Genomic DNA, 27,953 nt, shown 5'->3' with positions numbered 1-27,953 from the left:
TATATTTCTTTTGTACTATTGACTGTACGTTTATGTCTAACTCTGTTTTTGTCGCACTGCTTTGCTTTATCTTGGCCAGGTCGCAGTTGTAAATGAGAACTTGTTCTCAACTGGCCTACCTGGTTAAATAAAGGTGAAATACAATTATTTTTTTCAAGTCAATTTCATCTAGTCTTAAAATGAGAATGTCATGTATTTTTTTTTTGTTGTTCATAGTTTGTTTAATAGCTGCAATATTACTACCTACATTTTAATATAATATTGAGTGGATTTGGGCCATTGCTGGGAATATTCTGGTCCTAAAATTGTAGCTTTGGCTCAGTTCAGGCTCGGGCCTAGTCTGTACCGTCATTCATTTCGGTCTCGGGATGGATCCGGCTGCCAGACCCGGGCCAGCAGTTTTATATCTGGGTTGCCGGAATCGGGCTAGATGTTTGTGCTACTTGGGGACTAATCAGTTTCAGGCATCAAACACTACATCACAAATGACACCCTATTTCCTATATACAGTAGTTCACTGCTTATGACTAGACCCCTATGGGCCCATATGACTGGAACAAAGCAGTCTTCAGCATCAGTTAAGACAACACCTGTATGTTTGCCACCAGAGAAGCTAGCATGAGTGTTTAGCATAACTATTTGGAGTTACTGAGTGTGACCAACAGTTTGAATGCAATTCTTCTGCATACTAGACAATGGTGTTAGCCCCCTGAACAAAAACCAAGGCATTTGTTTAGTCAGTTTCAGCATCATTCCTGTACTGCGCTATTTGTGAGGCTTTTTATAGGCTAGCAAACTGACTGTGGAGCTTTTACTATTGCTGAACTATATCTGAGTCATGAACAGTTCATGGTCTACTTTTTTAGGGGCACTTAATGTGTAATTCATTGCTGCTCTTCTGATGCAGGGCTCCCTTTGCAAAAGAGACTTTAGTCTCAGTGGGGCTACCTGCTTAAATAATAGTCTATCCATGTCCTCATCTTTTATTTACCATCAGACTGAGAGAACCTTGATATAATTGAATAAATCCTATGGCTACATTTGGGGCCAGGGGTTATACAATGGGATATCTTCTAGCCGCTGTCTGTTCTTACTATAATATATTTTGTGTTCTATTCATTTTACCCATAAACTTAATGTTGTTCACCTGACTGCCCCTTCTGTTTTCTTGATTGTGTGCATTAGAATTATCCCCAGGTTATGGGAAATTGTGGCATCTAAACTTTTTGTTATTGTTCTATTTACCACTAGAATGTCTGGGTGGTGCTCTCTAGTGGCAGAATTTGTGGTATTTATAGTAGGCCTACTGAGCAAATGGTTGACACTAGCTGCTGCTCCCCATATGGACAGGTTATGATCATTTAGGTGGCAGGTTAGGCTCATTTAGGTGGCTGGTTAGGATCGTTTACATGGCAGGTTATGAGAATTAGGTTAAGGTTAGAAAAGGGTTAGGGTTAAATAAAATGCTCTCCTAGCCTGTTACGAAAACGTACAGTAGTTGTACTCTCTCTAGTCACAACCACCCTTCAGTGTTCAAACCATAGAGAATGATTATAGGCACAGAGTTTCTAAACCCAGAGACGCAACATCGCAAGACTTTTGGAATCACTTGCGAAGTAGACCAGGCCGGGGTTTGAGTTGTTCATTTTCTCGAAATCTAAAGTCACAACCTAGATTCGAGCCAATTTAGAATTTGAACATGTTATTACTCCAACTTCGTGAAAGTGACAAAGACCCGATGAGGTGTGTCGGCGCATGAGTTTAGCTAGCCAACGTCGCCCATGTCATAGGCTAAAACTGCCTCTCCAATTGAAATCCCTATCTTCATACTGTAGTGTCTTTGATAGAGGCCTCTAGTGGCCAAAAGGCCGTATACATTTTTTATGTAGTCAAGTGGGTGTGACTGGATGTCCAACCGGGTCATCAGGAGGGATCAGCCAATATTGAAGAAGAAAATGGACAACTTCAAAATGGAGATTGCCTCAATGGCGCAGCCCATACTGTCACAGAAGCTGGCTCAGATACAAAGATGAGTCCTCTACATACAATCTAGTAAAAAAACACCATAGACTACTAGCCTAGTGGTTAGAGCGTTGGACCAGTAACCGAAAGTTTGCTAGATTGACTCCTCGAGCTGACAAGGTAAAAAATCTGTCGTTCTACCCTGAACAAGGCAGTTAACCCACTGTTCCTAGGCCGTCATTGTAAATAAGAATTTGTTGTTATAATTGACTTGCCTAGTTAAACAAAGGTTAAATAAATATACTATACTGTATCAAAGATTGTTATAACTAATCCAAGATAGACCATAGCCTGCCGTTTCCAACGTGAACAAATGAGTCATAGTGGGCAGAACAAGCAAGGAGGGGGGCAGAGCAAAGCACGAGCTAACGAGATCCTATTGGCGCGTTCAAGCATGTATTTTCATATTTCCGTTAGGGAACTCAACTCTGTGAGGTATGCGTGTGCAATAACTAAATTCGCCCTTGCACTCCTAAACAACGCAATTGTGTTTAACTTCGGCAAATGGTAAAATCTACAAAACTTAGTCCACTCTAACAGATTGTAGTTATGGGAACAGAAAAGTGTATTGAGATCAAATGTTTCATCGATGAGAAAATGTATATAATGTCGGCCAAAACTCATCTCGCTCCATCTTCTCCCACTGCCGGCCACTGGGTTTCCTTTAGTCAACATATTTGGTAATGAGCGGAAACTTCAACCGGATGCTTCACACTTGTACATCCTGTGAATCATCTGGCTCATCTGTGACATTATGTTCACTTCAAACGCAGAAAAGCAAGCAGAAGACATTTCTGTGCGTCGCGAATTGTGCAGCTGTCCATTTTCTCTTCGTGTCTACAGAGTTAGGATATAAGCGTCATACTTGCCAATTCACGACATTTCTTCACAAGAATAGTGGCAGGTAGGCTTAATTAAATTGGTGAAATAAATTATGATTGCGTATGTTGGTTGCATTTCATGTTGTTTTTGTGCTCAATAGTTTCACTTTCACTTTTGATAGCTTTAAGGGTATTTTTATGTCTGTGTTTTAGAACATTTCTTTCAAACATTTTCTTTTAGTAGATCTAATTATATCAAAATATTTTTGACCTTTTATGTTACTTGAAATTAGCAGTTGAACAAGCTGTCAGACAATAATAGCAGTTGATGTCTGCGTTTTTTGTTGTCCAAACGTTATGCAACATGAGAGATGCTCTAATGGTGACTGTTCAGGCGTCCTGTCTTTATATTCTGTTTCCTTCCTCCTTCAGAAAACTTCAACTGCCCTTGACCAGGCTACATCACATACTGAGATGGCGTAAGGGATTTATTAAATTGAGCAGACTCACTAAAATGTATCTAGTTAGTGTGTTGTAATGACACTGCAATAAATAATGTGTGGTGGGGTTGAAATCATTAGAGAACTGTACACACAAATCCAGTGTTAATCTAATAAAAACTCATGACGGTTTGTCTCTGTTGGTCTGTATCCCATACAGATCTGCAGGCTATCAGGACATTAAGAACAATTTCATAGAATGTGGAGAAACACGAGGTACCTATTGATTTGTTGACTTGATCATACCTTGGCTTTGGTCACTCAACGGTTTGAGATAATATGGTAGCTGCAAAGCAGTTGGTTAGCCTACAGCAGCAGCTTTTGTCACCAGTAATATTATTGTATGCCACAGCGTTTAGAATTGATTTTAAGAAACATGTTTTGGTCAGAGTTTTAACCCTAATGAAGAAATATTGACCAAAACGTTGCCTTTAAGATCTATTTAACGTTGTGGAACATAGACCTAGCATACAATAATGCGTTTGGCTAAAACAAAAACCTGCGTATATTCGACACCGGCTCTCCAGTAATTGAGTTTGACACTTTTGTTTTCAATATCGTCAACAGATGCAAAGAAATACCGAAAATCAGTCTCTGACACAGTGTGCAAACATCGCCATGCGAGTATTACTCTCAAGAAGCCAGAGAAATCAGAGTGGAAGATTGGGGGCCTGGATGACACGTGCTACAAAGGAGAAGAGGAAGTTAAGGAGTGGGGGAACTTCTACCTACCAGACAGTGTTACGATGGAGGTGTTAGGAGCTGTGGAAAACCTCCCCTACCCGACAGAGAGTGGCCAGCTGGTCATAATGCTGTGTGAGGACCGTCAGGTGTATGCTTATGACGGAGAGGAGATGCACCTGGTCGCTCTGAGCCTGAAGGAAGTCTTTGACTCTGGGCTTCAGTATCCTGGCTTCAAGTCCTTCTACAGAGGGGAGTGCTTTAAGGACATGGTGAGAATCAATCTGTAGTGAATCAAACAGTAGTTATAGCTGGTAAGAATTGAAATGTAGTGATTCAAGTAGAGTAACATTTATTAGTAGTAATTTGGTATAGTTTTGTTAATATTGATATTGATAACAGATCAGGTGTATTTACTAATCTTGAGGAGTGATCATGCTTGATATCTAACCCTTACATTGTGCTGTTTTGCGTTGCATTCTGTTGTGTAGACGAAGGAAGACTGGGACATGGTAAGACAGGGCAGTGTGGGGAGGATTCTTGAAAATGAGCACCAGAAGTTACTGAGACAAGCCAAACCCAGCTTCCTGAGTTGTCTTAACTCCATCAAAGGAGCAGGTGGGCAGGTTTAATGTGTACCACACCAATAGAGCTCATTATTGGTGTGCCCATCCATTGTGATCAGTGATAATAAAAAGTTAAGATAGATTTAACTGGTTTTATACTGTTACAGTAATTGCTGTTTAGAAAAGTTGCCGTTTTTGAATTTACTCCTTTCTTAACAAGTACCTTTGCCCTTCCCTCACAGGTGCCTGTAGCTATCCCGAACCAGTGGAACCTCCAACAGTACTTGTTTAAGAAGCGATATAATCACTACTTATAGACCCATAGTGACAAAAACTGGTCATTATTTCAAGTTAACGTGTATGATGGTGTTAGTAGGGCTGTGGTGGTCATGAAATTTGGATTGTTAATGCAAATACCTGCCGATGTCATGGTATTTGACTGTTATTTAACAAACACATTTAGCATCTCCTGGATTCCACCCATAGAGTGCATCTACATTTTAAAAAGTCTAATAAATCTATTTAATATAGCCTACACCATCACAATAAATCCATTATTTTGGGCAGGTCTAAAGAAACAATATGATATGAAGAAAATGTAGCCTATTTCAGAAGAACAGAATAGCATATTCTGAGTTGTCCTTATGTTAGTCCCTGATCTGGCTATGCCATATGGCTGTGGGTTACGCTAGTTAATTTAGCAGACAATAATTGCTTATAATTCCCGTGGCATTAAATTATATTATTTTATAGTGAGAACAATAAAATGTAACATAGCTGAATAAAATAGAAAATATATGTTTCCCCAAATTATTTCCAAGGGAGTGCAAACATGCGGCTATTCTGTGTTGAGCATTTAACAAAGAAACAGAACCTCTTATATGCTTAATTTAGAGTTATTTATGCAACTTTAGTTGTGATACAAACGTTTGGCTATATGTTTTGATTTCTAATACATTCTAAGGATGCATGATGCGAGTAATGATGAATAGAAAAAAAGTTGCATGAAAGGCAAGCACTTTGCTCTGTTTCTTGCACAGGCTGCACACATTTCATCAGTCTCTCATTGCTAATATTCTCACCCATCAGACTATTCTCAATATAATCTGGTCTTTACATATAGCCTTTGCATATAGCCTTTGCATATAGCCTTTGCATATAGCCTTTACATATAACCTATATGTGTGGAATATTTTTTTATTTTTTAGAATGGCCCACCCCCCAAAAAAAAATCTGGCATCTGTAGCCTGCACTCTAATAGCAAGTGGAGGTTACGTGCTGTTATGTTTTTAATATACCAGGTAGGCTACACCATTTGTAAAGCGGATTAAGGTGCTTCATTTTAAGAATTGAGCAATAAATATAATAACACGAGAAATCTGGGATCCTCTTTTAAATAGTAGCCAGTCAAACTCTGTGTTCACACGCGACTGCGCAATGACTGGGCTTATAAGAACCCATTTCACTAGGCTCTGTAGGCTATGGGCTCTCCAACCGTGTTCCAGGGGTCTTGGGACTATATGCTACTTTTGGAGTTATTTGGCCACTTTAGTTATGAATCAACCTTATCAAAACATATAGGCCTATGTGCTAGGCTACATGATGCGTGTGACTATGATTAGAAAAACTCCCACAAAAAATGCATGCGCTGTTTCTTGCCTTAGACTGCACACGCTGGGCATCATTCACAAGTGATAATATTCTCACCCCCATCAAACTATTTTCAATTTATTCTAGTCTTTACACATACTAAATAATATGTGTGAAATTGGTTTTGATTTAGAATGGGCCATTATCATGCACCTGTTGGAACAGGGGAAGGGGAAAAAAGACATGTAGTCCGTATGTCCTTGAATAGAAAATGGAGGATGCTTTCCCCTAGGTTCATTTTCATGCCAGCCAGGTAGGCTACTCCAGTTGTAAAGCAAAACAATGTGCTTAATATTAGGAAAGTTGAGAAATAAATATAGTCGATAGAAATCTGATGGGATCCTCTTTTTAAAAGAGCTCATCAAAACTCTTTCTCACGCAATTGCATAGCCTATAGAAATGTTGCGCAACAGGGCTTATAGGAACACTTATTTAATTCTTTGCATCAACCAGCTATGAGTTGCTAGCACTCGCTACGCAAACTGAATGTCAGGGCTCTCATGAAGTGTTTGATTTGATTTAATTGGACAATAGAGCACAGAGTACCAGGCCATTAGTCTGTTTGGTAGGCTACTAATGACCATCAGTGGCATCAGAGCGCAGTTTTGGAGAATTGTAGTTCCCGGGACTAAATGTCACATGGAATTTGACTGCGGTCATTACTCGTGACTGCCGGTGGGCGGTAATATGGTCACCTTAACAGCCCTAGATGCAATGCATGATACATCCTTTTGGTTGTTAATTCAATGTGTCAAAGTTTTACTTCTATCTTGTCCATCATCAAATAAACTAGGCCTACTAAATGTGTGAATTATGAATCTTCTCTGCATGCAGGACCATGTCATCATTGTCTGGACATTTAAAGTCTTATCTGACTGTATGTTTTCAGCAGTGGTAGAAAATTCAGTAAACATGTTAAAACTTTGAATGTTTAACTTTTTTCTCTCTCCAAAGTACGCATGTTACCTGTTTAAACCTCTCCTGCACATTTTTCCTGCCGCGTCACTCCTGAACCATACCATACAGCTCTACAGGAGTCTACACTACTGTTAGGTTCTTATTTTTCAGAGTAAATGACTCACGGACACTAGAGAAGCTTTAACCAAGTTTAATCATCCACAAAGGTTCTGTACAGCAGTGATCAGACAGCAAAACATTTCAGACATCACAGTTTATATGCATCCTACTTAAGACACTCCTCCTTACAGTTTATGGCTCCACAGGAAAGAAGGTAACCAGATACCAACCCTGATTACTCCCTTAAGGGGAACTGACCTCACCCCTCACCTCCTGACCTCAACCCCTTCTTCACCTAATCCACAGATATCCATCTGTCTTCCTTATATCAACACACCTCCATCAAACACATTCCAAAGCCTTCTGTCTTTCTTCAGAGAACCATTAACTTCTAACATAGTCTCTTTCATTTCCTATCATTCATTTACTACCTATATGATCAAAGTTTAGCTGATTCCAACACTACCAACCAATCACTTCATCTGCCTCAGAAACTCTGTGCTGGACCAATCACATATTTGGTGCACTAATAAACAAATATACACAAATTAAGTATTGTGGATAATTTTTATTTGTGAGTGTTGATTAGGTCTATGGGTGCATTTTAATAGTCTGTAGTGGTTTCTTCTCCATCTGAGAAAACAGGACACTGACAGGTAGAAGCAATATTAGGGATATATCTACAGGGGGACTGGCTCTCACGTACAGTCATGTCAGTGCAGATTAAGGAAAGGTGATGAGGAGAAGAAGCAGGAAGCTACTTGTGGTGCAGCTCTGAGATTGTGGCCAAAATAACTAGAATAATGAATAGTTTTTCTCTCCTTGTGATGTCTTCACGTTTGCATCAAGGGAATTCACTGCATTTCACACAACTTTATATATTAATTTATATATGTACTTTATTACCTGTACTAACGCAGTTAGATTATATTCAGGGGTGTTTCTGGGATTTTAAGACATTGGGGGCTTAGCCCAAAGCAAGTAGGGGGTCTCAACAGCTAAATGCAGGAATTAAAGAATTCCACAGTACACACACACATTCTCTCACCTACAAAGTATTTGTAAACCATGTTTTCCTTTTTCACTGTATTTCACCTCTTATAATTTGTGCAAATAAATATAACTAATTAGAATCTATAGAACAGCTTGAAGTGATACAGTCTATTGTGTACTCAACCCACCTCTGTTCTCTCTCCATCTGCCCTCTTCTGTCACTTTCTCTGTGTCTTGTCTGTTGCTGTCTCAGGTTCTTGTTTATTACTGTCTCCTTTGTCCTTTTCTGTTCTTCTGGTGTCTCTCTATTATATCGTATTCTTATGTTGCTGTCTCTGTCTTGTTTGATGTGTCTTTAGTTTTGCAATCCAAAACGGTCAAGGGGATACTGGGGTAGCTTAACTTGTTTTGGGCATGTGTCTGGGCCACCAAAAGGGGGCTCCCCTTTGGTGCACGTTTTGGTTTTTACACTAGCACTACAAAGCTGATTCAAATAATCAAAGCCTGATGATGAGTTGGTTATTTGAATCAGCTGTGTAGTGCTAGGGCAAAAACCAAAATGAGCACTCAGGGGGGTTCCCAGGACCGAGTTTGGGAAACACTGATCTAAATCATCCTCTTCCCTACAATTTGCCCTTGCCTGCTGTTCTCATCTGTCCTCATCCTTGGCTCATCTGAAAGGGAGCAAGGTGCCACATGTCATTAGTTCATATTAAAGGGTGACTGCACTTCCTGATTTTGAATTTATAGTTGGTTTGAGGTTTTAAAGTCATGGAAATTTGGAGCTATTGGAATTTTAACATAATTACTGATCGCCCCTAACTTGCCCCATAGGGATATTCAAAGTCAACCCAAATTTACCACAGCCATTACATGAAAGAATACCATGATATTGTTTGAGGAGAGTGCACAGTTATGAACTTCAAAAGTTATTAATAAACCAATTAGGCACATTTGGGAAGTCTTGATAAAACATTTTTAACAGAAATACAATGGTTCATTGGATCAGTCTAAAACTTTCCACATACACTGCTGCCATCTAATGGACATAATCTGGGCTGGGCTGGAATAATACATTATGGTCTTTCTCTTGCATTTCAAAGATGATGGTACAAAACAAATACAAAAAAAAGCATGTTTTTTTCTTTGTATTATTTTTCACCAGATCTAAACTTCAAAGTGTTTCCTTTCAAATGGTATCAAAGATATGAATATATTTGCTTCAGGTCCTGAGCTACAGGCGGTTAGATTTGGGTATGTGTAACGGCTGTCGTCGGAAGAAGACCAAGGTGCAGCGGAGTTAGTGTTCAACATATTTAATTATTGCTGTAACACTATTCAAACAAAACAAGGAACGGACAGCCAACACAGTCCTGTCAGGTGAAACACACTAAACAGAAACAATTACCCACAACCCCCAAAGGAAAAGTAGGCTACTTATGTGTGACTCCCAATCAGCCACAACCCTCTACAGCTGTGCCTGATTGGAAGTCACACGGCCAAAATAAACGAAACAATCAAAACACACACTTCTCTTCTGCCACGTCCTGACCCAACTACACCCTCTACTGGTCAGGACGTGACAGTACCCCCCCTCAAATGTGCATACCCCGAATGCACCTACACTGAAACAAAAAAATAAATAATCCCCCCCAAAAAAATTCTCCCCCCTAAAAAATAAGGGAGGGAAGGGAGGGTGGCTGCCGTCAACGACGGCACTGTGTTACACGCCTCCCTCCCCAACCCACCTAACCTGGAGGTGGATCAGGTGCGGGACGTGGCCTCCGCTGTACCCTTGGCGTCGCCCACTTAGGTTGCGCCCCTGGCCGCGCCGGAGGACTGGTGGGCGACCCTGGTTGCGCCCGGCTGGCGGGCGACTCTGGCTGCGCCCGGCTGGCGGGCGACTCTGGCTGCGCCGGAGGACAGGCGGGCGACTCTGGCTGCGCCGGAGGACAGGCGGGCGACTCGGGCTGCGCCGGAGGACAGGCGGGCGACTCGGGCTGCGCCGGAGGACAGGCGGGCCACTCGGGCTACGCCGGAGGACAGGCGGGCCACTCGGACTGGGCCGGAGGACAGGCGGGCCACTCGGGCTGGGCCGGAGGACAGGCGGGCCACTCGGGCTGGGCCGGAGGACAGGCGGGCCACTCGGGCTGGGCCGGAGGACAGGCGGGCCACTCGGGCAGCTCCGGGCAGACGGGCAACCCTGGCTGATCCGGGCAGATGGGGCACCCTGGCAGATCCGGACAGGCGGGCCACTCTGGCAGATCCGGCTCAGGATTCGCCAGGCTGGGGAGACATGAGGGAGGCCTGGCTCTGGGCGCAGGCCCTGGACTCACCAGGCTGGGGAGACCCACTGGAGGCCTGGTCTGAGGAGGCGGCACAGGAGAGACCAGGGTGGAGGGATCCACCGGAGGACTGGTCCTTGGAGGAGGCACAGGACGAACCAGGATGGGAAGACCCACTGGAGGACTGGTCCGAGGAGGAGGCACGGGCTTGACCAGGATGAGGAGACCCACTGGAGGACTGGTCCGTGGAGGAGGCACGGGCTTGACCAGGATAGGGAGACCCACTGGAGGACTGGTCCGTGGAGGAGGCACGGGCTTGACCAGGATGGGAAGACATGCAGGAGGCCTGGTTCTGGGCGTAGGCACAGGACGTGCAGGGCTGGGAAGACATGCAGGAGAGGAGGCCTGTTTCTGGGCGCAGGCACAGTCTTCACCAGACAACCAGCACGCACCTCAGGCCGAGTATGGAGAGCTGCTTCAGGTGACATCATTTCCATGACACGCTCCGTAGGGCGAATGCCGTGCCTTATGCACCAAACTAGCAGCTCTCTCATCTCTCTCTCCTTTAATTTCCCCATTAACTCCGTCACAGTCTCTGCCTCGTACCCCTCGCTCACCTCCAATGTCAGCCCGACTGGCTCTGGTTCCGACCTCGGCTCCGCCGACTGTCCCGTGTGCCCCCCCCCAAAAAATTATTGGGGCTGCCTCTCGTGCTCGTTGCGCTCTCTCTCCTCATAGTATCGCCTCTCCGCTCTCGCCGCTTCAATCTCCCACTGCGGGAGGTGATAATCCCCAGCCTGAGTCCATGGTCCTTCTCCGTCCAGGATTTGTTCCCATGTCCACAAGTCCATCAAGCTGTACTCCTGTCGCTTCTCCATCCTCCGCTGCTTGGTCCTGGTTTGGTGGGTAATTCTGTAACGGCTGTCGTCAGAAGAAGACCAAGGTGCAGCTGAGTTAGTGTTCAACATATTTAATTATTGCTGTAACACTATTCAAACAAAACAAGGAACGGACAGCCAACACAGTCCTGTCAGGTGAAACACACTAAACAGGAACAATTACCCACAACCCCCAAAGGAAAAGTAGGCTACTTATGTGTGACTCCCAATCAGCCACAACCCTCTACAGCTGTGCCTGATTGGAAGTCACACGGCCAAAATAAACGAAACAATCAAAACACACACTTCGCTTCTGCCACGTCCTGACCCAACTACACCCTCTACTGGTCAGGACGTGACAGTATGTAATTTTAGGCGAAAATTGAAAAAAGGTACGGATCCTCAAAATATCACAGACAAAATGTTCAGCTGCCCCTTTATGGATGGAAGGTTACCGTGGTAACAGGGCCACACGAGTCCTGTCACGTGAGTCTGTGATAGCGTCTCTTTATTGCATCTAAAAGCTATAAGTTGAAGCAGCAGACGCAAACTATAGTTGAAAAACAATCGAGACTTTAGAGGAAATTAGACCAACTTTTATGCCTATGCCTCCAAAAATGAATCCATCAGCACTTCACTCATTGTGCACAGCTCCCCTGCGTTTCTGCGCGAGGTGGGATATAGGATTTGTATTTATTTGTGCTAATGGCAGCTATGAAACAAAACAGCAGAAATAAACTCAGCAAAAAAAGAAACGTCCTCTCACTGTGTAAATATTTGTATGAACATAAGATTCAACAACTGAGACATAAATTGATCAAGTTCCACAGACATGTGACTAACATAAATGGAATAATGTGTCCCTGAACAAAGGGGGGGTCAAAATCAAAAGTAACAGTCAGTATCTGGTGTGGCCACCAGCTGCATTAAGTACTGCAGTGCATCTCCTCCTCATGGACTGCACCAGATTTGCCAGTTCTTGCTGTGAGATGTTACCCCACTCTTCCACCAAGGCACCTGCAAGTTCCCGGACGTTTCTGGGGGGAATGGCCCTAGCCCTCACCCTCGGATCCAACAGGTCCCAGACGTGCTCAATGGGATTGAGATCCGGGCTTTTCGCTGGCCATGGCAGAACACTGACATTCCTGTCTTGCAGGAAATCACGCACAGAACGAGCAGTATGGCTGGTGGTATTGTCAAGCTGGAGGGTCATGTCAGGATGAGCCTGGAGGAAGTGTACCACGTAAGGGAGGAGGATGTCTTCCCTGTAACGTACAGCGATGAGATTGCCTGCAATGACAACAAGCTAAGTCCCATGATGCTGTGACACACCGCCCCAGACCATGACAGACCTTCCACCTCCAAATCGATCCCGCTCCAGAGTACAGGCCTCGGTGTAACGCTCATTCCTTCGACAATAAACGCAAATCCGACCATCAGCCCTGGTGACATAAAACCGTGACTCGTCAGTGAAGCACACTTTTTGCCAGTCCTGTCTGGTCCAGCGAAGGTGGGCTTGTGCCCATAGGCGACGTTGTTGCCGGTGATGTCTGGTGAGGACCTACCTTATAACAGGCCTACAAGCCCTCAGTCCAGCCTCTCTCAGCCTATTGCGGACAGTCTGAGCATTGATGGAGGGATTGTGCGTTCCTTGTGTAACTCTGGCAGTTGTTGTTGCCATCCTGTACCTGTCCCGCAGGAGTGATGTTCGGATGTACCAATCCTGTGTAGGTGTTGTTCCACGTGGTCTGCCACTGCGAGGACGATCAGCTGTCCGTCCTGTCTCCCTGTAGTGCTGTCTTAGGCGTCTCACAGTATGGACATTGCAATTTATTGCCCAGGCCACATCTGCAGTCCTCATGCTTCCTTGCAGCATGCCTAAGGCACGTTCATGCAGATGAGCAGGGACCCTGAGCATCTTTCTTTTGGTGCTTTTCAGAGTCAGTAGAAAGGCCTCTTTAGTGTCCTAAGTTTTCATAACTGTGAACTTAATTGCCTACCGTGTGTAAGCTGTTAGTGTCTTAACGACCGTTCCACAGGTGCATGTTCATTCATTGTTTAGGGTTCATCGAATACGCATGGGAAACAGTGTTTAAACCCTTTACAATGAAGATCTGTGAAGTTATTTGGATTTTAATGAATTATCTTTGAAAGACAGGGTCCTGAAAAAGGGACATTTCTTTTTTTGCTGAGTTTACTTTAAATACAGCTACTCCAGCATTTTTCTGACCATAACTCGCACATATGCTCATACTTGACTTTTGACTTTTTTTATTCACAAATGTAATAGAGCCCCACCGTGGTGGTGTCATAATACCCATAAAACCTAGCGGTCAAACAGGAAAGATTTTAGAAAATAAGGGCTGTGTTTTGTGTAGGCTTACCCTGGCGTGATGTTTTGGATAACCATGTAAATCTCTCTCACACAAGGTGACTTTTATCAATATATTCAGCTCTATTTACCCTCATTAGAATATGCTCATTAGCATCAAAGTAGACCTCATGCAAGACTACAAATCCCTGCAAGCTCCTGTACTTAATCTCTAGCTGACACCTTTGCTAAACTTGTATTGTCAATTTAAAGCTTGCATAAGACAGTTCACAGAATTGTCAATTTAAAGAAATGTAGCCAATTTATTCATTACTACATTTAGCTAACGTTAGATAGTTCAATTCTTACCTTAGCAGCTAATTAGCATAAAAATAATGTGGGTAAATACAGGCGAATATGTTGAAAAGTGACCTTGTCCTAGAGAGATTTACACGGTTATCAAAATTTCACGCCAGGGTAAGCCTACACGAAACACAGAATTTATTTTAAGTGTTTCTAAAATCCCCTATGGGAAAAATGTATGTTGGAAAAATTATTGGAACAATTTCCATGTAAGGTTTTATGGGTATTATGACTCTTACTGTGGTATTCTATGCTCTCACTGTTGAGCCCTGCAAATTGACCACCCGCCAACATAGCTGGTGAAATAGACATTCTTACCCGCCAATACCTAAATCTACATGCATTTGCCAAACCATGAAAAACAGGCTCAGGCCATTATTCTTCCTCCACCAAACTTTACAGTTGGCACTATGCATTGTGGCAGGTAGTGTAATCCTGTAATCCGCCAAACCCAGACTGCTCCAGAGTCCAATGGCAGCGAGTTTTACACCACTTCCAGCCGACACTTGACATTGCGTATGGTGATTAGGCTTGTGTGTGGCTGCTCGGCCATGGAAACCCATTTCATGAAGCTCCTGACGAACAGTTATTGTGCTGACATTACTTCTAGAGGCAGATTGGAACTCGGTAGTGAGTGTTGCAACTGAGGACAGACGATTTTTACGCGCTACGTGTTTCAGTCCTTTTCTGTGAGCTTGTGTGGCCTACCACTTCCCGGCTGAACTGTTGTTGCTCCTAGACATTTCCACTTCACAATAACAGCATTTACAGTTGACCAGGGCAGCTCTACCATGTTGAAAGTCACTGAGCTATTAAGTACGGCCATTCTACTGTCAATGTTTGTCTATGGAGATTGCATGGCTGTGTGCTTGATTCTATACACCTGTCAGCAATGGGTGTGGCTGAAATAGCCAAATTCACTAATATTAAGGGGAGTCCACATACTTTTGTATATATATAGTGTATAATAAGAGCGTCTGCTAAATGACGTACATGTAAATGTAATATTTGACTAAAACATAATAATTTCAAACCTTGATTACATTTAGGGACATTGCCCTTCGTAGAGTGCCATCTTTCGGATGGGAAGTTAAAACGGGTATCCTGACTCTTTGTTATCATTCAAAATACCATGGCACTTATTGTAATAGTACTGGTGTTCATCCCGGTGTCATTGCTAAATTCCCATCCTGGCCACATTCCATCATGGCCACCTAATCATCCCCCTCATTCCTAATTGGCATACATCACTCCTCACCTCTCCACCTGATAGCTGATGTGTGGTGAGCATTCTGGCACAAAAATGGTCGCCATGCATCATTGAGGTGGGTGCTACACATTGTTGGTGGATGTGGTGAGTTTCCACCTACTATGTAACGCGCTGTACCTCAGTTGGTATAAATGTGCTATATAAATCCAATCAATTATTATTGATTATTATTATTTGTGTACAATCATGTCTCTCTATTATCCGTGGGAATATTTGGGAACAGATTTACTAAATTAAAATCACTTGGAGCTGATTTCCTGGTATTTTTACAGTCTTTTATGTCCAAATTTTTTTTTTTATGAAAAAAATATAAACAGAATAATTACAAAACAAATAAAAAATGTCTGTCTGTCTGTCTGTCTGTCTGCCTGCCTGCCTGCCTGCCTGCCTGCCTGCCTGTCTGCCTGCCTGCCTGCCAGCCTGCCTGCCTGCAGGACCTGCCTGCCTGCCTGCCTGCCTGCCTGCCTGTCTGTCTGTCTGTCTGTCTGTCTGTCTGTCTGTCTGTTATTTTGCTCAGAAAACTTGTGGGGCCAAATAAAACCAGTTGGGGAACCTTGGACTATGGTCTCATGAGTCTTCTCAATTCCGCCTGTGGATAGGTCAGGTACCACCAGAGGTCCTAGTTCCCCTAGTTGGGAACCACTGGACTAGGCTGTTATACGTTACCCGATTTACTTTCATTTTCATATTTGCAACTACCTAAAAAATGGTGAGTAGCCTTTTTACTTCGTCTGTTGAGAAGAAATTAAGATACACGACAAACATCAACATTTGAACACACATGATATTTTATTAATCTATCGATTTTGCCAAAACATATAAAGATAAATTCGAGCGTTGTGACGGGAACGCTCGCGCGCACAGACACACCTATGCAAATATTTGGCCTAGTCTACCATCTTTGTCCTATACTCTCAAAAACGTAGTTTGTTCGGAAAGTAAATTTGTATTAACCTTCTAATGACTTTTCATAATAGCAGTAGCAGTTATTGTAGTTTTAGTCTATTAAATGTTTATGACGTTATCTTTCCCATGACAGGAGACCGGACTACGAGAGAGGTGAGCCTCAATATAGTAACCATTAACTCTTCTTTTGATATTTCAATAAATTAATTGATTACACACTTATTTATTGAGAAAATTCATATTGTGTCATTAAATATTTTAGGGCAGAATTGTTTTTGCAGACTGAAGACAGTTTTAGGATTAATGCCCTCAATATCATCTGTGAAATGGACAAACTACAAGGACCTAGGGAATATGTGGATGAGGTATGTATGTACCCCTTTGAAGACCAAGGTAAAACTAGTTTCAGGTTGGATATTCGATGGATATTCACCTGTAGTTTTCCTTATGTCCACCAACAGCAGTTAGGGACCGTCAACATAGTGATAAATCACATTTTTCACATTTCAATAGCTCTTTAACCATTACTCCTAAAACTTTCATAACTGGTTCTAACTAACCCGATGACATAGACACACATTGCGCACACTTTTTTTTGTAGATTTACATGTTGCACTATTTTAAATTCATTATTTACATTTTTGAATTTCAATAGCTCTTTGGTCATGTGACTTACTGACTTCAAACAAGGTTCAGAATGTACACTCAGTGGCCCTACGCATTTCCCACCCTTTAGTTTGTCCATTTTCATCTCACACGTTTTTACATGAATTTTTCTAACTTTCAAATGTCAATAGCTCCTTGGTCATGTAACCTACTGAAGTAGGTTGAAAGAGCTATTGAAATTCTAATGTAAAAAAAGTTTGTACCTTGTTTATGCTCCCTAACTAATTCAACTAGGAATACAAAATGCTGCTCACATTGCCACATGTTATTAGCTTTGGAAAGCGAATTAATGTCCAAATCGTGAAAATAAGACCTGTGCAGTGTTGTGCGCAATTTGTCCAACATCATGACACTTATTTGGAGTCTGTGGCTCAAGTGGTTTGAAAGCTATTGAGGTTTGAAAGCACGAAAATCCGTCCAATATCCAACTTCAAACTGTCTTTACCTCGGTCCTTTGAAGGTGTCATTGTCCAAAGTTCAATAGTTTCTCTTCTTGTCCTGTATAAAAAGCACCTTAAGAAAGCCCCTTTTCTGGCAGTTTAATTGTGCCATCAAACCCATTGGTCTTCCAGAGGAGCTAATATGGATGCTTAGATAGATAAAAGTATCCAGAAATTAGGGTTACACTTTTAAAGAGAAAATCATTTTATTTGTGCTTCTCATATCAAACCTGTGTCTATAAGATGCTCCACAGCATCTTCTTCTTAGGCTGGATTCATTCCCCCAAATACACCCCCGAGATGATCCTTGGTGTCCATTTGTCTGAGATGATGAAGATATTCCCACAACCGTTTGAGAGTTACACAAGTAAACTGCCAAAACGGACTCCGTTCGCCTGTGTGCTGGATATGGTGAGTGTTGTGTTGCTGATGCTCTTGACTAACTCACTGGGTGTAACCGGTGTGAAATGGCTAGCTAGTTAGCGGCATGCGCGCTAATAGCGTTTCAATCGGTGACATCAATAGCTCTGAGACCTTGAAGTAGTTGTTTCCCTTGCTCTGCGAGGGCTGCGGCTTTTTTGTGGAGCGATAGGTAACGATGCTTCGAGGGTGACTATTGTTGATGTGTGCAGAGGGTCCCTGGTTCCAGCCCAGGTAGGGGCGAGGAGAGGGACGGAAGCAATACTGTTACATGGGCAGAGACATCAGTTCAACGTCTAGTTTTGATTTATATTTTGTTGAGTTGTCAACTAACCATGCATTCAATGTGAAATCAAGAACACATGTCCAGTGGCGTGTATTCATGGAGCCAAGGGAAGCCCGGCTTCCCCCAAAAATGTAACAGTTGGTAGAGCATGGCGCTTGCAATGCCAGGGTTGTGGGTTCAATTCCCACAGGAGACCTGTACAGCTGGTCCCAGCGCCCCTCTGTCTCTCTACGTGTAGGCCATGTATCTGATACTGTCTGGTCCAAACAAGTATGACATTGTTGCCGCCCGTCGCATTGAATGCAAGGGAAGCCAGCGAGCATTTGGCTCCCTTTGACAAAAAAAGTATAACAAATTTGCCAATCAGCGTTAAGCTAAACTGAGTGAGCTCAACTGTGAATGGTCCTGGCGGGGGAAAAAAGTGTAAAGGGAAGCCAGGTTGGATTTGGTGTCTCTCCTATCAAGTTGCTTTGAGAGCATACGTCATTAACCGAAACAACTTCAATTGTTGCATCTCTTTGTGTTGTTGTCCTTCGGTGGCTAGCTAGCTAGCTAGCTAGCTAAAATTGTCCCTTTCCTAAATTAGCCATGGATGGAGATAGGGATTTGGACTTGTGGTTTTACTTAATTCACCCTGCTGGCCAATGATTATGTTGGCGATTCTGATCCAACCATTAATTTATACATTGTTGTGCTCCTCGCCTGAGAGGATGGAAGTTCAATATGTACAGTAGCTAGATGTAGAAGGCTAATGTTAACTAGCTAATGTTGCCCATGAATGGAAGTTAGGCTAGCAAGCAAGCATTTTAGCCAGGTAGCCTAGGACAACAAAAAATAAAAGTGTGTACTGTATGAATGAAAGAGAGGAGGATGGCATTGGCATTTCTCTACAAGTAGGGTGATTTCTACTTGCGCGCACACGCACACACACGCGTAAAACAGAAATCAGAACCATGGACAGCCACGTCATATTTAGCTTATGTTGATTGGTCTCAATTGTTTTTGGTATCTTTTTGTTGTTGAAATGGTGCTGGAATAGTGGAGGCAGCTCCTGTTTTCTTTGCGACTTGCGGTAACTCTCTGTATCAATAGTTGTTTAGTGGTCCGAAAATGTCGGAAACATTAACTTGCTTAACCATGCTGTAGGTCATGTAACTCTCATGCAATATGCGTAGTGGACTTCACCGGACAAAGGTTGTATCTGTTTTTGTGATAAAACAAAGGTGTGGTTGAATTTATTCTGCCACTGTCTTCTTATTGGCTTGGCCTTTAGGCCTATATATCACGGTCACAAGTCATATGAATTAACAGCAAACAAAGCAATTATCACAACACATACAGTGTAGGTGGTAATATGGCTTTTCTTGGGGGGGGGCTTGGCATCCCCAGTGATTTTGACCGCAGCACCGCTACTGCAAATGTCTCCATGTCATTGGATTTAAGAGTTGGGTGAAAAAATATTAAATGCACTTACATTGATGACGTTTTGCAAATCCAATCAGTTTTCCACGTTGATTCGACATCATCATATTGATTTTTGGGTTGAAATGAAGTGGAAACAACGTCGATTCAACCAGTTTCTGCCCAGTGGGAACTGCATATTATGAAGTGATAAGTGCTGAATGCTTTTGTATTATTATTCAGTATTAAACGGAAAAGGGACAAACAGTGGTGGTCATTTTTCACCATGTTAATTGAATTTTAACTAAACTATGGATGCCCTCAAGGGACATCCTGATTTTACTATGCCTGCGGTTTTAATTTGTTTAAAAAAAGACTGTTAAGTCCGTAGTCTTTTTATTAAACATAAACACAGGACAGCGGGATTCTTATTGCAAGGGAGAAATTTATCTCAGGGAGGACCAGAGCAACACAACATAAAAACGTTCAACAGCCATAAGCATTCTGTGGGCAACAGCACCTTCTTATGTGCAGGATGTATACAAACATTATACATTCAATACATAACAAAGACCAAAATGCAGCCAGTACTGTATATTGTGGAGAAACGTTAGTGAACTCTGTATATTTTGGAGAAACGTTAGTGAAATATTCACAAAATGTGTGACCATTCACAAAATGTGTGACCTAATGTGTAACCTAATATATTGATCTGCTCCTATCTGTGTATTTTTTTCTAAATAATTTCATGAATAGTTCGCAAAAGTTTCTGCAATATACAGGCTGACATTTTTTGTCTATTTGGATTCTATCTGCCGTTTAAGGGCCTTTTTCTCACTGACCTTATTTTGTTTTACGTCTGTTGTCATTAACTCCCAGGTGGTCTCCTTGTTTGGACCAGACAAAAAGTTGGAAATATGGCAGAAACTGCGGGATATCGCCAATGTCATGTCAGGGAAACACCGGTTCACCTCCTCAACCATCTGCATCTCGGAAAGTGGAGGGAGGTACTATGGAGCGTCCATGTCCTGCACGGGGAAGAAAGAGGGACAGATTATGATAGCTGTGTCCTGTCTGTGTACCTGGCACTACGGTGTATCCAATGCCGTGATGACATACAAGCCAGATAAGAACAAGAGAAAGAACTTTGATGGCACCATGAAACTACAAGAGTATGTCAAGTGCCAGGCTTCCAATGTGAAGAGTGGGGAGAAGATGCCTCCTTGCAGGTCCTGTGGTAATCTTTTTGGTCTGGAGAAACCAAGCAATCAGATGTGGCCCTATGGGAACTGCGCAGAGGCAGAGAGCTTGAGCAAACTACTCTATGGAGAGGAAGAGATTGTTAAGAATGTAGTACCACCAGTTGATTGCAAAATGCGAGAGCAAGTGGTGAAGGAGGTAAAGGCTCACCTGGAAGAGAAGCTCCAAGAGTCAGAATTTCAATGGGATTCTTCCTATTACATTCCACAGTAGATTGTCAGAGATGACTGGTAAACGCATGTGCGCACACGCACACACACACTAATTTTACAGATGTACAGATGCACATTCCTACTGTGACACACTGAGATCCAAAACATGAAACATATAATCATAGCTTGGTGCAGGGCTAGCAACGTGTGATTTGTGGCTGACAGCTAGCGTTCAAACATTGCCAAAGCAGTGAACCACTCTGTGCATGTAGTATACAGTATAACTGCTAGGCTATAGCTATCAGCGCTTATCAATGACATCTGTGAAGTAGATGGTTATTTTAGTGGGGGACTTTGAGAACTTACACTCAACAAAATAAAAGTTAGATAATCAGGCCCCCATTGATCTTGTTATAATGTTTTAGCATGAGAATACAGCTTTAGCCTTGTTAAAATGCAGGTAATTGCAGGAAATGTGCTTACAAATGACAAAAATTGCTCTCAGTTCCATGGCAAAATGTATAGAATTGCAGGAAATGTTGCATTAAAACGGTCACATTTTATTTCAGCTCCAGGGCAAATGTGTAGAATGGCAGGAAATTAGCTTTAAAACAAAATGTTCTCTATGCCAACCCATATGGTGGGTTGAGACTCAAAAGACACCTCCATTTGTGGGTCACAAAGCAAAACGGTTTGGAAATCCCTGGTTGGAAACCTCAATGGAGATACTGTATTATTCATCAGTCTGCTGTATATAATTGAATACTCTAGACAAAGCATTTTACATTAAACTTATATTATTTTAAATTAATTTTCAACTTTACTTCTACTGTAGGCATTGATGCACATCTTACTCATCTATAACAAATGACTAATACTGTAACCGTTGGTGTGAATTAATGTCTGGGTTGACTAATATGTGAGGAATGAATATAATAAATAAAGGAGACTGTGTGTGTGATAAAGGAGACTGTGTGTGTGTGTGTGTGTGTGTGTGTGTGTGTGTGTGTGTGTGTGTGTGTGTGTGTGTGTGTGTGTGTGTGTGTGTGTGTGTGTGTGTGTGTGTGTGTGTGTGTGTGTGTGTGCTTGTTTGATCACCCAGTGTACTTGAGTTTCAGTGACTGTTTAGTTTGCAAACGGAAGGGTTGAGAGGATTGAAATAGCAAACAGGAAAGTGCTAAATAGGGAAGTGCAATCAATGTATTTAACAGCCAACTTTAACCAGGAACCAAAACGCTTGTCTGATTCCAGTCAGTCCCGTCATATGGCCATTACACCAGTAGGGGCCGGTGTCACCCCAGGCAATATCCCTATTGAAATTAAGACAGGTTTGAGTTTTTGTTAAATAATTAGTTCTTATACAACTTGTCTTGACTTTCCTGGTAAATGTTAGATATTTTATTACAACTGGAAACTAGATTTTTGTTCAGTGTTTTGTTTGTCTTGTCAGCATTTCTGTATTTTGTATTACTGCTTGCCTGTGTTATCCTTAACGCATTGCATGGACACCTTACCTTTTTCACAAGAGGATGCTTTGAAAACTACAGTATTTGAATGCAGTTTTAAATCAAATTGATGACTTGCACAGCTGCACGTTACTAGTGGATTCCTAACATGCAATAGGGCAGATAAGGCATTGTTCAAAAGTATGGGGAATAGGGTGGCATTTTGGATGGATGGGCTGTGGTTAAAAGTAGTGCATTATGTTAGGGGGCCATTTTGGCTCTGGTCAAAAGTAGTGAGTTATATTAGGGAGGTATTTTGGCTCTGGTCAAAAGTAGTGAGTTATGTTAGGGGGCCCTTTTGGCTCTGGTCACAAGTAGTTCACTATAAGCCTTAAACGACTAGACTCTAGGCACTATTATCATGGTCCAGATCCCTCTAGCACAGTCACTGTAACCTGCCTCGATGGTAAATTGTGTATTTCAGACACATGAACAGGTCCCAGCACTGAAACCCCCACACACAGACAAACACACAGAAATACAAATCAACAACAGTTACTAACAGTTACTAATCACTGTGTGATATTAGGTTGCTTCTTGTGTAAATATTTTCTGTCTGGATTTTAATGATTTAAAAGTCATACTACACTCCAGATGGGTTAGCTAGAGCACATAAGAACTTCCTACAAAACAACTGTTGAACATTTGAAAAAGACAACATGGATGACATTTGACATGGAGCTGGCAACACTAAGGTTGCAGGTTCAATTCCCACATTGGCTACATTTACTGAGTAAACAGTATGTGGTAAGCATAAGTGGCTTTTAGGATAGAGGCCCCTGCTGAAGTGACTGAAGCACAGAGAGCAGTGTGAGACAGATTAAACCAGTCTTGGTGTGTGTGCGTGTGTATGGGTGTGTGTGTTAGCATCAGAGTCACTCTGTCATCCCATGGGATAAACAGTGCTCCTGAACCGCCCAGATTACTCCACCTCTCTCTGACAGGCTATAAATAGTGACACACCTCAACACACAGCCAGACACAGAGAGAATGGATAGATAGCACCTTCTCAGTGATCACACCCGCACTAGAGCCACCAGATTATTACAGTATGCTATATTGATTACCAGATCATCCATCATAGCAATGTCACCTTTTATTCTAATTTCCAATGAACAGAGAATATATCAGCCCCTTATTTGTATAAAAATACCTGAACAGGAGATACAATGTGATTGATTCTGTTAAAAGACATGTTCCGGGGTTCAAACAAACCACAATGCACTGCTGACATCACACTGCACTTTACTTTTAAAGGTCATTTCAATGACGTTTGCGGAGTTGCATTTGGGGTAAATGCAGCGGATGTCGGCTAAAATATTAATTAAGTCAAGTGCAGTGCAATGTCGGCTGTTTTGTTTGAATCCCTGCCCATGGGTTTGAGTGGTGCAGATGGGTTTTCTTCGCTAGTGAGAAAACATTTAAAAAACATGTTATAACAAAGTGTAACCAGGAGATACTACCTGAACATATCCAATTGGAACACAAAATATTAGCGTTTTATGTTGAAACACGTTCTGCTAGTGTTTTCCATACTGGCGCCACACTGGCAGAAATTCTGGGACAACCCTGAAATGTTTTCATTTTTTATTTGATAAATCCTATGAGAGAGACATACCTAGCTGGTTCTGTTTCAGTGTCTAATCCCTAGCCCTTGACAATTTCTTATGCCCTTTTCTGTCGCAGACATAGATCAGAAAAACTGGATAGGTAAGTGTAAGCAATATGTTCTCACCATTGAGTGTAAAGAAGGCTGAATGGCCGGGATTCAATCAAAGGCCTGCACTTTACTTTTAAAGGTAATTCACCTTGTGCCAACATCCACAGCATTTACCGTGAATGCGATCTCTGTGAACGTTGGGAAATTGCCTTTAAAGGTCCATTGCTGACTTTGACAACATCTAATGTCCGTAGATAGTTTCAACATTCTCTGAGCCAGTCAGCTTATACATACTAGAATTCAATGCATGCCAAACGTTTGATAGCTTAATTTAATACTGTAAATGTTCTGGTATATTATTATTTGTATATATAAAAGGTAATTTTGTGATGAAAATAAGAAAAATATACAATTGAGTCAATATACACAATAAATCAAATAATGAAAAAAGGACCAAATAAATCTTAATCTTAATTTGAGAGTGATGAGCAAATGCATAAAGCCCAATACATAGGTAGTGTCCCAAATGGCACCCTATTCCCTTTATTGTGCACTATATAGGAAATAGCATGCCATTTGGAAAGCACCCATAGTGCCCTGTTACCTAGATACAGTGTTAGATCTACATCTTGTCCATAGTTTCACATTCTGTCTAATAGATATTCAATACTGTCTTTATATTATACACATATGATTGGCCTTCTGTGAAGGATTGCATTATAACACAGTGATTAAGATTCAGAAAGCAAGAGAGCGAGAGACCTACTGTATACAGTGCCTTCAGAAAGTATTCACACCCCTTGATTATTTCTACATATTGTTGTATTACAGCCTGAATTCAAAATGGATTAAATATATAATTTTTCTCACCCATCTACACACAATACCCCATAATTACAAAGTGAAAACATGTTTTTATAATTTGTTGATAATTTAAAATGAAATACAGAATTATCTGATTTACATAAAATATTGACTCAAGGGTGTGAATACTTGTAGAAGCACCATTGGCAGAGATTACAGCTTTGAGTGGTCTTGAGTATGTCTACATCAGCTATGCAGATCTGGATTTGGGGATTTTCTCCCATTCTTCCTTGATGATTTTTTGCTAGGCCAACATCTCTGCTGTCTCACGCTAGGGCAACTGAGAAGGACAGGACTGGACGGTCTGGGCCGGGATGGGACTGGACAGGATAAGACAGAACGGGACAGGACGGGTCCCAATACTCACAGAAACCTTCTTACTGGACCCTTGTTTCCAGGGTTTGGAACATCTATCTGAAATGGATTATGTGAATTATAATAGCATGATTTCATACACACACACAGCTCACAATGCCCACTTTAAGGTGAGGAGACTGTGGCTGCTGCACTGCCCACCAATCCTACATTTCAAGTCATTATTTTAATCAAGATAAATACAATACATGTTGGGGGTGGTTTAAAATGGTTTCCTGTGTTCTGAGAATGAATGCCCTCTCACACCTATTGGTCTGACCTGTGTTAAAAGTACTATTTGAAATCTTTCAAATGCTTTGGGTGTTTGCTCTAGCCAGATGGGGCAGGGTTTGCAGTTTTGAGACAGTTCTATTGGTCTATTAAGCAAGGCAAGCCCAATCAAGCACATATAGTATATTTGAAATGATTTCAAATAGTATTTAAACACAACATCATGCTGACTGTGCAGTGAGAAGCGTACAACTGACTTGGAGAACACTGATTGACATTAATAAAATACAGTCTGGCTGTGATGAGGTTCTGTTCCAATACCCACATACAGTACTTGCACACTACTAAGAGTGTAACAATGTCTTGGACATACGTTCTAAGTGCAATATTAGTGTGGACATTGGAACATAGCCTGAAAGACTCCAGTTTTAACTATTGACAGTCTCAAGTGACAGTGCAGGGGGCAGGTTTTCCGGGGACCTATGTGAGACTTCTCCTCCTCTTCCCTCTGTCCCGTTATCAACACTCTGAACTTTCCGTCTGATTCCAGGAAATTGTAATGGTTTTCTAAATGTTCTGATGGGATCAGATGGAGCCGAACGGAGTAGGAATGAAAAGGTTGGAGAGGATTTCTGGAGCGGAGCCGCCTAGGGGTCACCTTTCCCAATAGCATGGCAACGGCACGCTCAGCCATGCCTCTCAGTCCTGTCCAACGCAACGCTAATCCAATCAGTAGGCTGGGATTTTTCACGCAGAAAAGAGGAGTAGGAGTAGAAAGAGAAGGACAAGAGGAGAAGAAAAAAAGAAGGAAGAGGAGGTTGAGAAGGAGCATTCAGCTTCATCCAGCTAGGAAGAGAACTGTCGGCTGTCTGTTCAGAAGTGCAAATAGTTCTACAACAGTAATACAATGTCATCAGTTCTGACAGGGAAGTCCCTAACTCAAACATTCATCTGCCCTTTCAAACAAACAGCCAAGATGTTTGTTTGAAAGGAGTTTTCTTTTTGGAGTTTTCTTTTTCTCCTCCTAGGGCCCTGTATAAAGTCTGGGTGAGTTAGTTAGATGGTTGGTTCAGTAAGTATAGCAGAGGAAGAGTAGGATGCCTCCCAGGCAACATCAGCTCCCCAGGTAGCATGAAGCGTCAGGTGATCAGCTTATAAAGACTGTACTGCACATATTGATTTGAGACATCGTCGATTGTTGTGATCGATTTGATCCATGTCGATCCCTGATGATCATTAAGGAAGTGAGGGGAGCCCAGCCCCCTGTCTGTCTGTCTGTCTGTCTGTCTGTCTGTCTGTCTGTCTGTCTGTCTGTCTGTCTGTCTGTCTGTCTGTCTGTCTGTCTGTCTGTCTGTCTGTCTGTCTGTCTGTCTGTCTGTCTATCTGAGGTGGATGAAGGAGAAGGAAACGGGCTTGGTTGGATCCATAAATATCCATAGAACACTATAGTTCACCACGTCTGTTTGTCTGTCCGTTCTTGTGTGTGGCAAGGTTTGAATACCCCACCCCTTTCTCCTAAGTGTGGACCTGCTCATTTTTAAAAGCTTTGGATTGGTGTAACTAAGCATATGCCATCAGCTTCCTTCCTTCCTTCCTTCCTTCCTTCCTTCCTTCCTTCCTTCCTTCCTTCCTTCCTTCCTTCCTTCCTTCCTTCCTTCCTTCCTTCCTTCCTTCCTTCCTTCCTTCCTTCCTTCCTTCCTTCCTTTTAAATCCATGACGAACGAGTGAACGAGGGGTAGAGAATTTAACTGCAGAGGGTGGTGTAGTGAGACCAGGGGCCAGAGATCATGGTTCAGGGGTCAGAGGTCAGGGTGAAGGGTCACAAGGCCACAGCAGTGCAGGGGTGTTTGAGTTTGCAGGGCAGCACCCCTCTGTTGAGCTGGTAGAACTCCACCAGGTGGATCAGGTCTGTGAACTTGGTGGAGCCGTCGTCCAGACTGAAGGACATCTGACCTTCCTCCTCACACTGTGAGAGAGAGGAGACAAGTTAGCTATTATACACATACAACACAGTTGAGAAGGAGGGGAGGAGATAGGATGTGAGGACAACTTGAGACCGGGCCAAAATGGATGAGCAAGAAAGAAGAGGTACAGATTTGACGTAGAAATGAGAAAGAAAAGTAGATGAGTTGAAAGAATAAATAAGTGACCGGTAGGATCTGGAAGTGTCGGATCTTCTGGTGGTGGCACAGGGTTAGGACAAACGCCTTGGGGTTACTCTGACAGTCTCTCAGCAGGAACAACCTGAAAAACACACACGGACACACATCCAAAACAGTGTCACTTATGTGTGTACTAGGGTGGATGGATGGACAGATGGATGGACAGATGGATGTACGACGGACAGAAGGATGGATGGATAATACAGCTTCTAAGTCTTACCCGTCTACTTGTCCTTGTTGCATGATCATCTTGTGGGACTCTTCTCTCCTGATGCGACCATGGAACCAT

The 27,953-nt window shown here is 42.4% G+C and overlaps 3 protein-coding genes across 7 annotated transcripts in view; 2 read left to right on the top strand and 1 right to left on the bottom strand.

Moving 5' to 3' along the window:
• Positions 1 to 1,922: 1,922 nt before the first annotated feature.
• On the top strand, positions 1,923 to 7,809 carry LOC106570351 (uncharacterized). Of its 2 annotated transcripts, none has more exons than XM_045694831.1 (6): positions 1,923 to 2,142; positions 3,276 to 3,322; positions 3,504 to 3,559; positions 3,911 to 4,296; positions 4,516 to 4,642; positions 4,833 to 7,809. In XM_045694831.1, exons 2-6 carry the CDS (start codon positions 3,318 to 3,320, stop codon positions 4,880 to 4,882), a joined length of 624 nt encoding a protein of 207 aa, XP_045550787.1. In that variant the 5' UTR covers positions 1,923 to 2,142; positions 3,276 to 3,317; the 3' UTR covers positions 4,883 to 7,809. The 2 variants fall into 2 exon arrangements, with proteins under 2 accessions (XP_045550787.1, XP_013998037.1); XM_014142562.2 differs by lacking the exon at positions 1,923 to 2,142 and adding an exon at positions 2,684 to 2,926.
• Positions 7,810 to 15,828: 8,019 nt separating this feature from the next.
• On the top strand, positions 15,829 to 21,853 carry LOC106570350 (uncharacterized). Of its 3 annotated transcripts, none has more exons than XM_014142559.2 (5): positions 15,829 to 16,066; positions 16,397 to 16,416; positions 16,526 to 16,628; positions 17,613 to 17,780; positions 20,356 to 21,853. In XM_014142559.2, the coding sequence occupies exons 1-5, from the start codon at positions 16,064 to 16,066 to the stop codon at positions 20,947 to 20,949; spliced, it is 888 nt and encodes a 295-aa protein (XP_013998034.1). In that variant the 5' UTR covers positions 15,829 to 16,063; the 3' UTR covers positions 20,950 to 21,853. The 3 variants fall into 3 exon arrangements, with proteins under 3 accessions (XP_013998034.1, XP_045550786.1, XP_013998036.1); XM_014142561.2 differs by having other exon boundaries at positions 15,971 to 16,066; positions 16,545 to 16,628; XM_045694830.1 differs by lacking the exon at positions 16,526 to 16,628 and having other exon boundaries at positions 15,959 to 16,066.
• A 2,113-nt stretch (positions 21,854 to 23,966) lies between these two features.
• The window catches only part of LOC106570349 (growth factor receptor-bound protein 10), a 17,906-nt gene continuing 13,919 nt past the window's right edge, over positions 23,967 to 27,953 (bottom strand). For both annotated transcript variants that reach the window (XM_014142556.2, XM_045694829.1), the window contains 3 exons: positions 27,885 to 27,953; positions 27,653 to 27,746; positions 23,967 to 27,468 (listed from right to left, as the gene is read on the bottom strand). The exon at positions 27,885 to 27,953 is cut by the window's right edge and continues 19 nt beyond it. In XM_014142556.2, the coding sequence (XP_013998031.1) occupies positions 27,322 to 27,468; positions 27,653 to 27,746; positions 27,885 to 27,953 (310 nt within the window). In that variant the 3' untranslated portion in view covers positions 23,967 to 27,321. The remainder of the gene's footprint in view (positions 27,469 to 27,652; positions 27,747 to 27,884) is intronic.

This window comes from Salmo salar, chromosome ssa14 (genome assembly GCF_905237065.1).
Source record: "Salmo salar chromosome ssa14, Ssal_v3.1, whole genome shotgun sequence".
NCBI classification, from domain to species: Eukaryota; Metazoa; Chordata; class Actinopteri; order Salmoniformes; family Salmonidae; genus Salmo; species Salmo salar.
This window is presented reverse-complemented; position numbering and strand designations above follow the sequence as displayed.

What these genes read in the sequence shown, in the direction of transcription:
- LOC106570351 (XM_045694831.1), top strand. An exon ending in GGGAGTGCTTTAAGGACATG is followed by an intron (nt 4,297 to 4,515) that starts GTGAGAATCAAT and finishes TCTGTTGTGTAG; the next exon opens with ACGAAGGAAGACTGGGACAT. An exon ending in TAACTCCATCAAAGGAGCAG is followed by an intron (nt 4,643 to 4,832) that starts GTGGGCAGGTTT and finishes CTTCCCTCACAG; the next exon opens with GTGCCTGTAGCTATCCCGAA.
- LOC106570350 (XM_014142559.2), top strand. An exon ending in GAGACCGGACTACGAGAGAG is followed by an intron (nt 16,417 to 16,525) that starts GTGAGCCTCAAT and finishes TAAATATTTTAG; the next exon opens with GGCAGAATTGTTTTTGCAGA. An exon ending in TCGCCTGTGTGCTGGATATG is followed by an intron (nt 17,781 to 20,355) that starts GTGAGTGTTGTG and finishes ATTAACTCCCAG; the next exon opens with GTGGTCTCCTTGTTTGGACC.